Source organism: Erpetoichthys calabaricus, chromosome 17 (genome assembly GCF_900747795.2).
Source record: "Erpetoichthys calabaricus chromosome 17, fErpCal1.3, whole genome shotgun sequence".
In the NCBI taxonomy this organism is placed as follows: domain Eukaryota; kingdom Metazoa; phylum Chordata; class Cladistia; order Polypteriformes; family Polypteridae; genus Erpetoichthys; species Erpetoichthys calabaricus.
This window is the reverse complement of record NC_041410.2, coordinates 85,463,009-85,479,075: the sequence shown is the minus strand read 5'-3', so window position 1 is coordinate 85,479,075 and position 16,067 is coordinate 85,463,009. Positions and strand designations below refer to the sequence as shown.

Here is a 16,067-nt window from a genome sequence, read left to right as displayed (position 1 = left end):
GGGTAATTACATTCATAGTCTGAATCAATATTATATTATATATATATATATATATATATATACATATTTTTTTTTTGGTATAAATATGTTTTATCTAACTGCCTTACCTTAACCTTCCTTATTTCTATTTGTCTGTTTTATTTTATTCTGTCTGTTACCTGTTATTAGATGCAACTGAGAAGGCAAATTTCATGTTTTCCTGTGTAAATATGACTAAATAAAGAAACCTAAACCTAAACCTAATATATAAATAAATAACAAACAAACACACACACATACATATCTATCTATCTATCCACACTTTGCTGTCTATGTTCTCTTTTATGGTTTCCTCTACTGGTATTATTGTTCTTTAATAAATACCAAATTGCTTTTAACTTTCCATACTTTGTCTTTATATGTGGTTATTTCTTTATAAATAATAATAATAAAATACCTGTACAAATAAATGGAAAGAGAGAAGTGAATCTGTAAGTGGCTAGAAGAAAACACTTTAAACAGTTTTTCCAAAGGAGACTACAGCAATAAGAAAGCGGCCCTTCTCAAAACGTCTGTCCACACTGAATAAACCCACAGAAGCACAAGTATGTAGTTACCTACAGTTTTATTAGAAGTATCTTACTTTACAACTTGTAATTTGCATACAAAAATGTAGAAAGTTGTTTCTGTACAAGTCTTGAACTACTTTTTTAAAAACAAGTATTGAAATTAATAAAAAAAAAAAACACATTCTAACAAAGTTCTAATAATACAAAACCAAGACAATCTTGGTTACCTCTTCAATTTTTTCTGTAATGCTAAATAGGAAATACATTTTTCTTTTTTTTAGTAAATAAACAATTTTAACAGATAAGACTTCTGAAGCAAATAAATTTCTTCAGACAGAAATATTTACAAACAGGATAATAAATTCTGAAATGTACACAGAGCTTTTACACAGGGCTGCACTGAATCGGGAATGGCGAGGAATGCAGTGAGAGTCAGGCTGGCGATGGTTTGCTCTTTTCATCTCGGGTGTCGAGGTTAAGGACCTCCACCACAGGGATGATTATTTGTTATTCTGACTGCAGCGTATGAGTCAGTTTCATGGAGACGAGGTGGTTGGGTTTAAGCTTTTTTTGGCAACTTTTTGAATTTTATATTTTAATAAAATGGTCTAGTGCATTTATCATAGCCTTAAAAAGGCAATAAACAAGAGTTGTTACTTATGTGAAATACAATTAAATGCTTCCTTTTGAGCATTTGCATGAAATTTAAGTGTCCTTACAGTAGCTCTATGTTGCCCTATAGGTAGATGCAGTGCATGCCTGTATATATGGTATAGAAACAATACTGTATATACAGTTACAAGCACCTTTATAAGGCTGCAAAGATTCTAGAATTTGATCATAATTCCGTCAATGCCATTCTAATTTTGATCATATATCACATATATTCTTTAAGAACAAACAAACAAATAAAACAAAGAACTAACAAACAAAAGAACTTGAGTAGCAGCTGGAGTTGACCTGTTGTGACACCGGCGAGTGACCTCACAACATTGTCAGTGAAGGTATAGAACATCATTGCAACCCCTGTTGTGAAGAACCAAAGTTCATGTAGATGAGCGGCCTTTCTTACAAACATGTGCATTTCTACAAAAAGTACAGAAATGTTAGAAGCAAAGGAATGTATTTTTTGACACATCTGGGTAAAGTAGTTTGGATGGTTTTCCTTCAAAAAACCCAACCCAGAATGCTTTCTTACACCAAAGCAATACACAGCAATACATACCTCCGAGAATTCATACATGTCATGTTTTGTCACCTTCTAAGACATTGCTTGACACACAACAATTACTTTTGCTTTTAAGGGGTTGTGATGCAGTTTGGTCAGTTCTGCAATTAAATAGTCATTGCGTTTGAACCCTATGCCTCTCCTCTTTTTTTTTTCTATTTTACTGACTTGGAAAAAGAAACACACACATCAAGAGTCTGACGGCCTTAGCTGCACAGCAGCAACCATTTATGCATCAGCTCTTGCTTGTCTGATTTTGACATCAAACTGCACTACCTAAGCAAATCCTTTCAGTCACGTCATGCAGCCTAAATAAGTGTCTAGGCAAGTGGTTAGCAAAACAAACAGGGAGACTCACTCAGTCAACTAAAAAGAAAACTGTACTTAGGATAAAAGAACGCAATAAAATAAATTATTTATCTATAGTATATGAGCATACTAATATTTCATATGGAAGAATGCCCAGTTGTAAAATCTGTACAAAGGTTTAGCACTTCATGGGACAGCTGCAGTACAGTACTATCAGGAGAGAAGCCTAACAGATTGAGAAAAGCTGGTTTTATGGAAAAATATTGTTGGCCTTCAGGATAACCAGTGACAGATGTAGCGAAGTACCAGCAGATTGCAGATTTGGCAGTGCATCTGAACTTCATGGAATTAACTTTCTCATTCTTTTTGTGACAAAGTACCCAAGTCCTTTATTTTATGCCATTTCTAAACACCAATATGGTCAGTATATGCTTAAATTTAAAACGTGAGGAGCTTTCAACAGGTTCTTTTGAAACAGTGTAGGTTCATAACATATTTGGCTTACGTCTGAAATTTGGAAGATTTAGCTCCGTTCTCCTTTTTATTATTGTTCTTTATTGCCATATGTTTGCATGTTACATTCGGATGGGGGGTCAGACAGCATCACCCATTTTCACACTGTGCTTCATTTGGCCGAGTACCTCAACGCTTTGGATTGCAGTGCGTTTAAAGTTCTCTGTGCCCAATTCCCATATTTACTGTTGAATGAGTTCTGACCTTTCAGGACAAATTTGGATCTATGTTGGCCAAGATTGTTTTTAGCCCAAATATGGAACCTTTTTGAGGACATCCCTCCTCCCCTAACACTTGATATGGTTCTGTCTACCCACTCTATTTAATTTGGTCTGCACATACAGCTTTTTGGCTGCAATTCCTTTGGTCCCCTTTAATAAATTCTACTGTACTTCTTTTTCATGACTGCAGTTTATTATATTCCCTCCTACCTTTATGCCCCATAAAAACTTATTGTTGCTTTCTTGGAAACTTCATTATTTTTTTTTACATCAACCACAAATGACTAACGTTTATAGTCCACAGGCCTTATTTTCCCAGAATATCAAGCTGCGTATGTTAGCAGTGGTGCATGCTTACTTCCATACATATGGCTGACCTCATGGCTGCAAACAGACCCAACAGTCAGGACTACAGAATACAAGCCTATGCAACATGATACAGAGTTCATACAATCTGAATCTATAATACTACAATACTGATTACTGCACTGCTGAATAATGCATTTCCACCAACAAATTCATACATAATGAAAATAGCAGCCAGATAGATAATATGATTAGTTCAACTATGCACCGTAATGAGGAAAAAAAGCATTATGAATAATTACAAATTGGAAAAAAAAAAAACTAAGGCAGTTTCAGTAAAGTTATGTACGTAAAATCACAGCACAGGATTAAATTACATGAAGATGCTTTTTATAGATCAGTTGCTTGCTAATGAAACTTAACCAGTTAAACAAAGCTGACAATGAATAAGAAACAATTTAAACTTAGTTGTACACATATGCATTGAGCACTGCAGTAATGTTTGTTTGAACATTTTCATTACCTCAAAAATAACAAAAAAATTAAAAATATATTCAGGTGGTGAAAGAATGGGTCCAGTGGAAGCAATCCTCTAGGGAGCCACGGAGAAAAATGGCAAGTGCATCATATTTCATAAAACTGGCTCAGGTCCCTTTTGAAAAGGACAGGCACTGTGTTGGTTGGACAGAGTGTACTCTTCTAATTTCTGAACCTGTTATCTTGAAAAATAATTAACATAACTGCTGTAATAGCTTATGAGGTGATAATAATTATAAGGGACTGGAATGACCAACTTGGAGAGAATAATACTGGGTAGAATGTGCCTACTCGTAAAGATGTATGCCACCTATCAACACTCAAAATTACCCATCACAGACAGGAACATTCCTCACTTGCTGCAGCGGCACATACGTTTCTCCTAGTCCCAGTAGACATTGGCCAATTTGCTATATCTAGGACATTAACTGCCCAGGTGCTAATCAGCAAGCGCCTGCAATTTACACACACAGAAATACACACATACTAAAAAAATATAAGAACAGTTACTTTAGTGATACTATTAAAAATACAATTCATTTTCTTTAGAAATGAATCGGCAGTGATAAAAAAAATTGGGGAATGGGGATTAAAACTAAGAAAGAGGTACAGGCAGTGATATAATAAAATCACTAGCAATACAGCAATAAATAAAACAGAAATTTAAGAAATTTCCTTCAAACTTTTCTTTCTCTCTAAAAAAGTATCTTTTCTTCCCACGAGAACTTTACCTTGTCTTTGAAATTAAAGACTTCTTCATATTCCAGAGCATTCTCTGTACAAAATGTCTTACTTCATACAAAAAATGTCTTATAAGACAACTTGTTTACCTTTTTTGTTTAGAAAAAACACAAAAAAGGTTTTTTGAAAACAAACAAACAAACAGCAATGGGTAAAACTCCAAAGAAGAAACATCATCTTTTGGGATTTACTGTGCTGTACACCGTTGTACAGAGAAGCTTCAATCTCTGGTGTCCATTCATGTTGTTTTCGGTTCATGCAAACACCTGCATCTTGGTGTTCTGTTCCTGCATATGGGGGATTTGCGTCTGAACCGGACCTGTGATGGCAGGGCTGGGGGCAGAGTCTGACCAGTCAGACATGGAATGTGGAGAAGGGCTTGACCACTGCTCGGGAGATTCCGGAGAGGGAGTCAGGTATGGGTGCTCGTTCTGCAAGTGCAGGTAATGTTTAGGCGTGTTGTCATGTGCTGATCCATAGCTGTGTTGTGAAGGAGGAGTGGGGTAGTCCTCCACTGCAGGGTTACTTTGCTGCTTGAAGAACTGGGGCTGTGAAGCACTCTGCTGCGTGGGTTGAGCAGGTGGAGGAGGAGGTGGAGGGCCCGGCTGACCATCTGGTGGGGTGGATGAACCTAGTCTAGCCATTGTCTGCTGATTGGCTAAGGCTTGGTTGTGCATAGGTGGTTGCTGCTGCTGCTGTTGGGGTTGACTTATCTGTTGCTGTTGCTGCTGTTCCACCACAATTGGTATCTTCACTGGACTGTGTTGTTGTACAAGGGCCTGTGAACCATGAAACAGGCGCTGCTGGTGCTGCAAAATGAGGCCTTGTTGCTGAAGAGCCACTTGCTGATTCTGCTGATGTATGCCCGCCTGAGTATTGATTGGGTGCACCAGGTTAATGACATGCTGGTTACACTGGGAAGTGGTAGGCACATGTGTTTGCCAATCAAAGGGAACACTCACTGGGTTCACCATACCCAAGTTCAGACCCAGCTGGCTAGCATTTAGAACATAGTTAGGCTGACCTGTGCTGACGTTGACTGAAGACATTGAAACACGTGACTGCATGGGATTCATTGACAAGATGGCTGCACTCTGACCAGGACCAGGCACTTCTCCAATATCACTTAACTGTGCCAAAGAGACTGCAAAGGGGCCATCTAGGAGACTGTGTACCACAGGAGTGGAGGGAACAGACATGGATGAGGCAGGATGAAACATACCGGGTGAAGCGATGGCAGGAGAAGTTGGGTTTGTGACATAACCACCCCTTGGTGAATCCAAAGAGTCCACTGGCGACAGGGTGACAGAACTTTCCATCAGCGATCCTTGGCAGTCAAGTGACAACTTCTTGTTTCTGGCCTTTGCAGACTCCTTAGCTTCTCGTGACAGGCTGCCGTGTGGCTGACTACTGTTCATGCCAACCCCTTTGGAGCTGGGACGTCTTGCTTTTTTGCCCTGTGGTGTCTGCTTGAGGCCAGGCATGAAAGCAGTGGGTGGGCACATGAGTGGGGACAAGGTGTGGCTCCCTGCCATATGATGGGTTTGTCCACCATGGCCCTGCGGGCTACGCACGGTGTTGTATTCATCTAGCAGTTGCACAATGTCATGGTGCATTCTCTCTTGGGCAATGTCCCTGGGAAGCCTGTCCATGTGATCAGTTATCTCCCTGTTGGCAAAGTGGTCCAGTAGGATTTTCACTGCTTCACAGCTGCCTTCACGAGCAGCTAAAAACAAAGGTGTTTCCTCCTAAAACAATTAAAGAAATTGTGTCATAATTTCATATCTCAGTCACTTGGACAATTTTATAGACTAATAGTGGCAGCAAAATGTGTTCTTAAGTAAATATTGTTTTTATAAAGCAAAATTTTACATTTTATTAATAAACAACTTTGATTATTATCAGGTCAAATTATATTCTTTAAAGCAATTTAGCAAGGTTAAATGTAAATGAATAGTTTAAAACATAAATAATACCTTTAGGTCTTGCATGTCTTTGTTAGCTCCATTCTTTAGCAATGCCAGCGTAGCTTCCACGTTGTTAACTGCAGCCGCCCAATGCAAAGCTGATTTTCCTGGAGCATAAAAACACATGAAATTCAGTCTAAAGTGTGTCTACCTACTCAAAAGAGCTGATCTAGTTTGCAAAAGAGGATAGATTCATCACTACAATAAGGATACTGTTAACTTGCTGTACATTAGACTGTCTGACAACAATGATAAGAAAGTACAAAAGATTTTCTTCAACACAATGGTATTATTCAAGCATACAGAACAACAATTTCCCAATGTATAGCATATCAGTGCATTCCTCAGTATGTGTACCTGTTTACAAGACTCCCTCAGAGATTTGTGATGGTGTCATGTTATGACCATGCATTTTATCTTGCTACTTTGAAATGTTTTGTTTCCTTTGCAAGGACTTTGTGTTGGTGTGCTTATAAATAAATAAATAAAGTCACTGCATTAGAAGTGCTGGTCATTGGAACTTGAATTACGAGTCGCCCATGTTGCTGCCACTGTGTGTACAGTATCAAGCAAAATTGCTGTATTTTTAAAATCACGTTACTATTGGTATTATTCTTTGCAGTCCGAGATCCTTTAGAAAACATTCTTCACTGGAGTCTGGTGCCACAAATAGACTGTAGTAGGCAATGTGGCAAAAGATGTCAATTGAGACAAACTCTAAAATATATGTCTTATAAAAACCATACAACTATCTTACCTTGCTCATCGACAGCATTGACATCTGCATGGCATGCAATGAGCTCTTCCACCATCATTTCAACTGCCAAGCGAGCAGCAAGGATTAGAGCAGTGGATCCATCGTACATTCTTGCATCCAGGTCTGTTGCTCTATTTCTGATCAAAATCTTAAAAACAAAGAAATACAAATACTAGTTAGATGGCCATAATTGCAGCTTTCAGATTTTTTATGTGTAGTTCATGTGGGAAAAAAATACAACAAAGACACACTTAAAACTATTTATCTGTATTAAGTACAATTTTCTGTTAAATTGCCTTAGAATTAAGTGTAAGTATCAATATAACTAAAAAAAAAAAACATTTCAAAGACATCCTTTGGCTGTCTTCCATGTTTAATTAGTTATTTCAATTCTCCAGAAACACTAACACATAAAACAAGAAACAGAAACACAGATGCACATGAACAACATTACAGATTATATAAATATATACAATGACATATGCACAAGTTTATTTAAATACTTATTGACTCTTTTCTTGAATTATTTAACTAATATCAGTTTTGAATGCTTTAAGCACAATTTCAGTTTTGTAAGCAGCATGAACATTTAGTGACTAGGACACAGCAATGACAAGCAAAAGGTTGCCAGCTTAGGCTTTAATATGTCATTATTTTAACTTGAAACTTTGAAACAATTGCATAGGTGGGCAAAACACAAGCTCACGTAAATATTAATCTCCTAACTGATTAGTTTTTCCACCATTTATTCATAATACTTAAAATATTTTCAGCTGTAAAAATATGAGATGTTTCCACTGTTATAAATTAAAAACATGCAAACTAAATCATAAGCAACTGCTTCATACTTACTGAAACTACGATACTTTTTGTTGTTTAAATTAAAAAATAAGGGAAAAAACACACTTATAGTATAACACTATTTAATGGCACAATAATGTAAGTGTTTTTCACTAATTTATAAGGAAATGTCTAAAAGTTGAAAAACCAGGTTTCTTCTAGCAACTTGAATAAAATTACATTGCCTCTTTTTGTTGCTGAAACTTACCTGGAAGACACCCTGTGCATCAGCAGCAACAGCGGCATGAAGAGGCGTCCTGCCAGTATTATCCTGGGCATTGGCATCAGCTCCTGCGTCCAAAAGCCGCTTTGCAGCATCTGCACGTGTATACCGTGCAGCCAGATGAAGAGCAGTCTCCCCAGTGCGGTCAGTTTGAGCTGCTAAGTTGGCCCCTTGGTAAATCAGGTCAGAGATGATGTTGGCGGATGAGTCGTCTGTATCTTCCTCCTCTGTCACATCTGTCTCAAGACCTCCACCGCAGAATGAAGCCAACATCAAAGGTGTAAAGCCATCTAAATAGAGAAGAGACCATAAGAAGATTACGTTAGAAATGCTCACCTTTAACTGTAGTCTGATGTCCTAAAAATTAGCATAAGCTACTCAGAAATCTCACAAATAAAGACCTTCAATTTATTAAATTAGTAAGAATGCTGAGAATGGCCTCATTAATAAATCAGGGCCATGCACAACATCATCCATCAAAGGAAATTGTGTGTGTTTGTCAATTAAATAAGAAAGTAACAATTACAGTAGGTGACAGAAGAATACATAAGTACTGTGTCTGAGTTTCACTTTGACAAGTACATCATTATGTCTCTGAATAATACAGTGTGAACGAGGTTAAAGAGAACAGGATACATATATCGAGGACAAAAAAGAAACATACAGGCGAAAATATACACAAAGTGAGAACAGACTGTATGGAAATGGGAAGAATTAATAAGGATGAATGAAAGAATTTTAGTTTTAACTATCCCATCCCAACACTATCAAGTCACAATGGAATGCCAGTTCACCGCAGGATGCATACAAATGTAGCCACATACTGTACAGGTGTGCAATGTAGAGATGCTAAAGGACCCGATCTCATGCAGTATGTTTAGATAGTCTTTATTTAAGATCTGAGGGCTGTAATGGTTGGAGACTTTACTTCTAACTCAATTACTAATTAGAAACTAATTCTTGTAGATAATGAGAAATGTTGTTCAAAACATTTTGGTCCTGCTGACGCGGTTTTTATTTGCACAGTGTTAACTGGCTGGTTCCAATAAGCTGATTCATGAATTCATTCTTTTGTTGTCATTAATTTTGACTGCATTATCATTTATAGTCTATATGTCATTTCAGTCTGGTTTCAGGGCGCGGCACAGCTGTGAAACTGCTCTGCTACGGGTAACCAATGATTTGCTTATGGCAGCAGCCTCTGGACAAACCAGCATATTAATTCTATTAGACCTCAGTGCAGCATTTGACACGGTCAGACATGACATTTGACTGTCCAGAATGAAGAACATTCTGGGTATCTCTGGCACTGCCCTCCAGTGGTTCAAGTCCTATCTGACTGATAGGCAAGAGTTTGTTAGTCTTGGCAACAGCAGATCCAGCTCAGCGCCAGTCACACAAGGAGTCCCTCAGGGCTCTGTCCTCGGGCCTCTGCTTTTCTGTATTTACATGCTTCCCCTTGGCCATATTATCCGTAGCTATGGACTGGGTTATCATTTTTATGCAGATGATGCTCAACTCTACTTCAATGTTAAAAGTGGAACTTCATCAGAGCTTTTTCAGCTCACAACCTGCCTTAGTGAAATTAAAACCTGGATGGAGCAGAACTCTTTAAAATTAAATTGCAATAAAATGGAACTCCTGCAAATTGGGACTAAAATGCAACTTAATAAAATGAGCTCCTTCCCAGTCTATCTTGGCGGTGATCTCATCAGACCTGCCTGTACTGTAAAAAATCTTGGTGTCATTTTTGATTTCTCCCTCTCTTATTCCACCCACAAAAATCACATTAAGAAACTTTCTTACTTTCACCTCCATAACATATCCCGTGTTCGCTCCTTCCTCTCCTTCTCTAAGGCTGAGAAACTTGTCCATGCTTTTATCACATCCCGCATCGATTATTGTAATTCCCTACTGATAGGTGCCCCTTCTAATCTTTAATCACAGCTCCAGCTTATTCAAAACTCAGCTGCAAGAGTCCTTACTCGAACCAGCAGCAGCGAGCACATCACACCCATCCTGCTCCGTCTTCACTGGCTCCCTGTGTCTTACAGAATCGAATATAAAATCCTTCTAATAACCTACAAAGCCTTAAATAACCTTGCGCCAAACTACATCAGTGACCTTCTCCATCACTATGTGCCTGCCCGCCCACTAAGGTCCTCTGATTCTGGCAATCTTGTTGTACCCCACACTAATCTACACTACATGGGTGACAGGGCCTTCAGCTGTATAGCACCCAGACTCTGGAATGACCTACCGAAATTAATCAGGTCAGCTGACTCCATGAATTCTTTTAAAAAACAACTCAAAACTCATCTGTTCAGGAAGTCTTTTAGCTCTACTTGACTTTATTACCCTTCTCTCAGTTTACTTCTCTGTCAAGATGCTCATGTAACCTGTGTGTGTGCAAGACCATCAATTATGTTGTCTGTTTTTTTCTCAGAATTCACTGTCGTAATCTTCTTTATTTATTTATCTGGTTGGTACAAAGCTATATACTGTATACCCTGCTGTTCTTTCTTATATTCTGTAAGTGCCTTGAGTATGAGAAAGGCGCTATATACATGAAATGTATTATTATATTTATTTTGCAAATGGATGCAATGATTATAGATTGTCAAGGGGCAGTGCACAGTAAGAACAAAAAAGCACACAACCAGTCACAACAATCTCTCACCTGGACCTCTAACGTTAACATCCATGCTGTCATTGTTGTCAAACTCCCCTTGAGGGGGTGTCAGTGCCATGGAGGGAGGCATTCGGATATCAGCTGCAACTAGGTGATGCTGTGTCCACTGCCTACAATCCACTGTGTCCTCAGAATCAGTAAGAGATCCCGGTTCTTCAACCTGTGTATCAATAAGAACACCATAAGCTCACCAGTGCAGACTGAAAACACGACAACATTTTTAGGTATAAGATTGAGAAACAGTCAGCTATTGCTTTCTACTTTGATTTGTTACCTTTAATCTCTTGGCTTCAGGGCAGTCTGAATCCATCCACTGATCGCTGTGATCTGTGAGTAAACTCTCCTCTACTGCTTTTGGAATGTGTCTGGGTTAAAAAGAAAAAAAAAAACATGTTTGGGGGGTCTGTTTGAGATGGGAAGATAACTAAACACAAAGTGGCAATGAAGTAATATAATTCTTTAATGAACAGCATTCATTAATTAAGAACTCAGTCACAGGTGAAGAACAGCAAAGAAGAATGGCATAAGCACTACAATGAAATATCCCTGTAGTGAGACTAAGTCCGATTTGTATCCTGGAAGAATTTCATTCAGATTATTTAGTCTTCTTTTGCAAGAATATCTTCATAAGTCAATATACATATAACATGAAAAATGAAATTAATTTCAACATTAAGCCTCACAATAAGCTTAAAGGAAATAAACACCCCATTCCCTAAAGTAGCATATGAACTACAATAATTTGTCCCTTTCTATATTGCAAGTAAATAGATTTAGATAAATGTAAACTATTGATAAATTGAACCAAACCAAGTTTAAGCTTGGAGAAGTTAGTATTATTGGTAGAAGAAACTAATGGTTCTCCAACTGAAAAACGTATCTGCAAACAATGTTACTTGTGAAGTGTCCTACAACTATTTACAAGTTAAAATAAATTAAAAACAATAACAGCCAACACATTTGAAATTTAATACATTTATATTTTCAAGTTTATAAAATATTCAGTACTTACTTCATGCCCAGAGCATCCTGACCAAGTGGCTCTCTGCGGCTTTTTTTGCTAGACTCTTTGTTCAAGGAGAAGCCCTCTGGAAACCATAAGGTGCTATGTTCTCGCTTTCGTCTTGCCACTAACACCCCAAGAACCAAGATCACCAAGAGGATGACAGCTGCGACTACCACTAGAGGAAGTAGCTTATTCACTATTACTGGGGGACCTGTGCCTGGATCTCCTATGGGTAGAGAAAAAAAAAAAGTTTGTAAACAAATGTGGTTTTGGCAAAAATACTTTACTCACTTAATACTTCTGATCTACAATTGCGCCTTGAAGCAGTCCCTAACACGGTGGCTGTTTACTTTTTCCATGCCACGACTTCCTTTAATTGCAAAAGAAAGTTTTTCCTTAAAAGTGACTGGATCATTAGAAAATCCTGGTGTGAAATACACCACATTCGAAATTTATATTTAGCAGATAGGTGGAATCATAATCTATGATGTTCACATCAAGTTGAATGGAATTCAAAGTCAAAGTCAAAGTGAAAGTGAACTTTATTGTCATCTTAACCATATACAACTATACAGATAGACGAAATTGCGAAGCTCAGGGTCCACAGTGTAACAACATGACGTGCAAATAATAAATTAAAAATAGAATTAAAATTTAAAAATTTAAATTTAAAAATTAAAAACACAAACAAGACAAGACATTGTGCAAAAATAGGACAAAGAAGTGGCAGTGATATTGATGTGTAAGATATGTAATATAATAAATAATAAATAATAGATATAGATAATACAGAAATTATCAGTGTATGATAATAGTTGTTTAAGACGTGTGTAAACAATGACAGGTCAGAATGTTTCACAGCAGAAGGATAACAAGAGTGTCAAAATCCTTAAAGGTCAGTATGAGATTTTCAGTTCTTTTCCACATGCACACTCATCTTTGCAGGACAGTGGTTTTCATGTATAAAAGTTCTGTTTTTAGAGGTGGTTGAGGCCATGTGGAAGGTCCCAGGGGGCAGCCTGGTGTTAAGGAGTCTAACAGCTTGGGGGTAAAAACTCTCCTGCAGCCTGGCAGATCTGACTTTGATGCTACAGTATCTTCTCTTGAATGGCAGAAGTGTGAAAAGTCCATGTGACGGGTGTAAGGGGTCCTGCACAATGCTGCAGGCCTTGCGGACACTACGTTTGTAAAATATGTCCTGTAGTGAAGGGAGAGGCACCCCAATAATGCTCTCTGCTGTCTTCACTATCCTTTGCAGGTGCTTGTGGTCGGATATGTTGCAGTTGCCACACCAGACAGTGATGCAGCTGGTCAGAACACTCTCAATGGTGCCTCTGTAGAACAAGGTGAGGATGGAAGGGGGAAGACTTGCTCGCTTCAGTCGCCCCAGGAAGTGTAGTCTCTGCTGGGCTTTCTTGATTAGTGATGCGGTGTTATGTGTCCACGTAAGTTCCTCAGTTATGTGCACACCGAGGAACTTGGTACTCCTAACAGTCTACACATCTAATCCGTTGATGCTGAGTGGGATGTGGGCAGGACATGATTTTCTGAAGTCCACGATTATCTCTTTTGTCTTGTCGACACTGAGAGATAGATTGTTATCGTCACACCATGCGGACAGCCATTACACCTCACCTCTGTATGCTGTTTCATCATCCCTGCTTATCAGTCCTAGCACCGTTATATCATCCGCAAACTTGATGATGTGGTTGGTATTGTGCGTGGCTGTGCAGTCGTGAGTCAGCAGGGTGAACAGCAGTGGACTAAGCACGCAGTCCTGTGGTGCGTCTGTGCTCAGTGTGATGATGCTGGAAGTGTTGTAGCCCATCCGAACCGACTGGGGCCTCTCTGTCAAGAAGTCCAGGATCTAATTGCAGAGGGTGGTGTTCAGGCCCAACCTGCTCAGTTTTACAACCAGCTTTGGAGGGATGATTGTGTTGAAGGCAGAGCTAAAGTCTATGAATAGCATCCTGACATAGGTGTCTTTTTTATCCAGATGTGTCAGGGAGAGATGAAGGGCAGAGCATAACGTGATCATGTACCTTTCAAAATTATTTACATTTAAAAAATCCTTACTTTATGAATCAGTTTTCTAATGTGACTATCTTCAATGCTGTTTGGGAACTTCACACACATTTCAAGTTGTGTTCATTTATATTTTTTTTAAACACATTACGAACCATAAACTTGCTTGATAGGGTAGGGGAAGCTTAGTCTCTCCACAGCAGATAATGCTCCAAGGTATTCAGCAGCACTTTCTGCAGATGGGAAGCATTTATCCGAATCCTTAACACAAAGGCGATTGTCAATTATCAAATTGACCACAGAACTGGAAAAAACAAAAAATAAGTAGGATGCCAGTGAATACAACAGTAGAACCTGTGTCAAGGCACTAGAGCAGAGGCAGTTATGCAGTTTAAATTATCCTTTACCTAAGACAGACACATATCATGTAATTTCCTAAGTCTATGCAATACACATTGTATCTTTAGAGGTAATTGTGCTACTCTAAATACCATGGGCAACCCATATTTACCTCAACAGCAATACATTTTATATTACTAGAACACTAAAACAATACTTGGAACAATCCGTTGTATGAATGGAGCTATACTACAGATCCATGTGGAGTGCACTCTCACCTTTCCCATACTTTGCTCATTTTTGTCTTAATTTTTAAGCATCTCTTTGGTAATGTGCATATTTATGAATTTTCCTCTGACATTTTTTGAATCTCTTAACCATATAACAAATTGGTGTAACTCACCCAATGATCTCTTCCTCTAGCTCTCTTTTCTGGAGGCGAGAGTTATTGCGGTAGTAAGGGAAGATCATGTAAGTGCCATCCTTGTTGAGCCTGAAGCGTAGAGAAGTCCGCAAGATGGTGCTCAATTTTTGCAAGAAGGTGGTACTGGTACGGAGGAGCTCTTCAGGTGGTAGCAGGACAGTGATCACGAGAATTCCTTCAGCCAGCTTCTCTGGCTCATTTGAGGCACAGTCGAGCCCATCCCAACCACACTCCTCATTATTGCATCCTTGATCACAGCGTCCATCCGCATAGTGGTCCATGCAGTACTTTTCATAGATAGGGCTACAGAGGAGAAAGTAAATAGCAAATACAAAGAGTTGAAAATCCATGAATGCATTCACTCTGTTTTTACATTGCAGTGTCATGGGGTTCCTGACCATGTCCCAACAGCATCAGGTAGAAAGAAGGGAACCAACTCAGGATGAAACAGGAGCCCCTACACAGCACATTCAAACTCACTAAAACCTAATTTTGTGTTTCTCATTAATCTAACAATGCCTAATTTCAAGGTGAGACTTCTGTGGGTGCGGTTTCCTGCCGAGACTGGAATATATGCATGCTGGGATTGATCCCGATAGCTGTACATGTATTACTAGCAAAGTGATGCTCTACATCAATGTCTGTAGAAACCTGTTCCTCAACATCTATGATTATGAGATAAAAGTCTTATATGAAACTGAAATGAGAAAGTTCCTATCTCCCGTTGAGAAGCCACCACCTGTTAGCAGTGCATAATATTCCAAGTACCAGCTCTAAACACTCACTTGCAGACCTTCTCCTTCTTGTTGCAGTCAAAGTTGTCATACAGGCATTCGGCAGTGTTGCACATCTCGTCACACTGACTGTTGTTGAAGTACCTCCAGCACTGAGGACATTTCATCCAGGGATTAACTGCAAGTGAGCAGTCCTCACCATCCCACTGGCAAGCATATGTGTTGCACTCTTTGTCACACACTCCATCTTTTGCTTTGTTTTTGCATTCCAGAAAAGGACATTGAGGGATTGGAGCAGGAGTGATTGGGGCTGCCAAGCTGACCAGACGCTCACATCGCTTCCCAAAAAAGCCACGTGGGCAGAGACATTGGAAGTATGGGTAGGACTTGTCCTCTTTGCAAATGCCCCCGTTGAGGCAGGTCTGGTGGGTGCAACTGCCATTTGCCTTGCAGTCAAAACCAGTAAATCCTGGTGGGCAGGTACAACGGGAGCCTGACTGGGTGTTACTGCAGGTTCCTCCATTGTAGCAGATCAGCTCCCGGCAGGATAGCAGATTTCTCTCACAGTTTGACCCTACAAAATTCTATACAAAAAGTATGAAAAAATAAACCTTAAAAAATCATATTGTTAAAATGAAATGCAAGCTCTTGTATGTT

At 38.9% G+C, this 16,067-nt stretch overlaps 1 protein-coding gene across 2 annotated transcripts in view; it reads right to left on the bottom strand.

The window, feature by feature from the left end:
* Positions 1-587: 587 nt before the first annotated feature.
* Positions 588-16,067, bottom strand: part of notch3 (notch receptor 3) — a 92,890-nt gene continuing 77,410 nt past the window's right edge. The window contains exons 25-34 of one of the 2 annotated variants that reach the window (XM_051920870.1): positions 15,462-15,994; positions 14,656-14,979; positions 14,069-14,217; positions 11,895-12,111; positions 11,157-11,247; positions 10,871-11,042; positions 8,176-8,480; positions 7,128-7,275; positions 6,380-6,477; positions 588-6,151 (exon numbers count right to left, since the gene is read on the bottom strand). In XM_051920870.1, coding sequence (XP_051776830.1) covers positions 4,658-6,151; positions 6,380-6,477; positions 7,128-7,275; positions 8,176-8,480; positions 10,871-11,042; positions 11,157-11,247; positions 11,895-12,111; positions 14,069-14,217; positions 14,656-14,979; positions 15,462-15,994 — 3,531 coding nt within the window. In that variant the 3' untranslated portion in view covers positions 588-4,657. Of the gene's footprint in view, positions 6,152-6,379; positions 6,478-7,127; positions 7,276-8,175; positions 8,481-10,870; positions 11,043-11,156; positions 11,248-11,894; positions 12,112-14,059; positions 14,218-14,655; positions 14,980-15,461; positions 15,995-16,067 lie in introns of those variants that run through there. The other variant, XM_051920869.1, reaches the window with a different exon arrangement.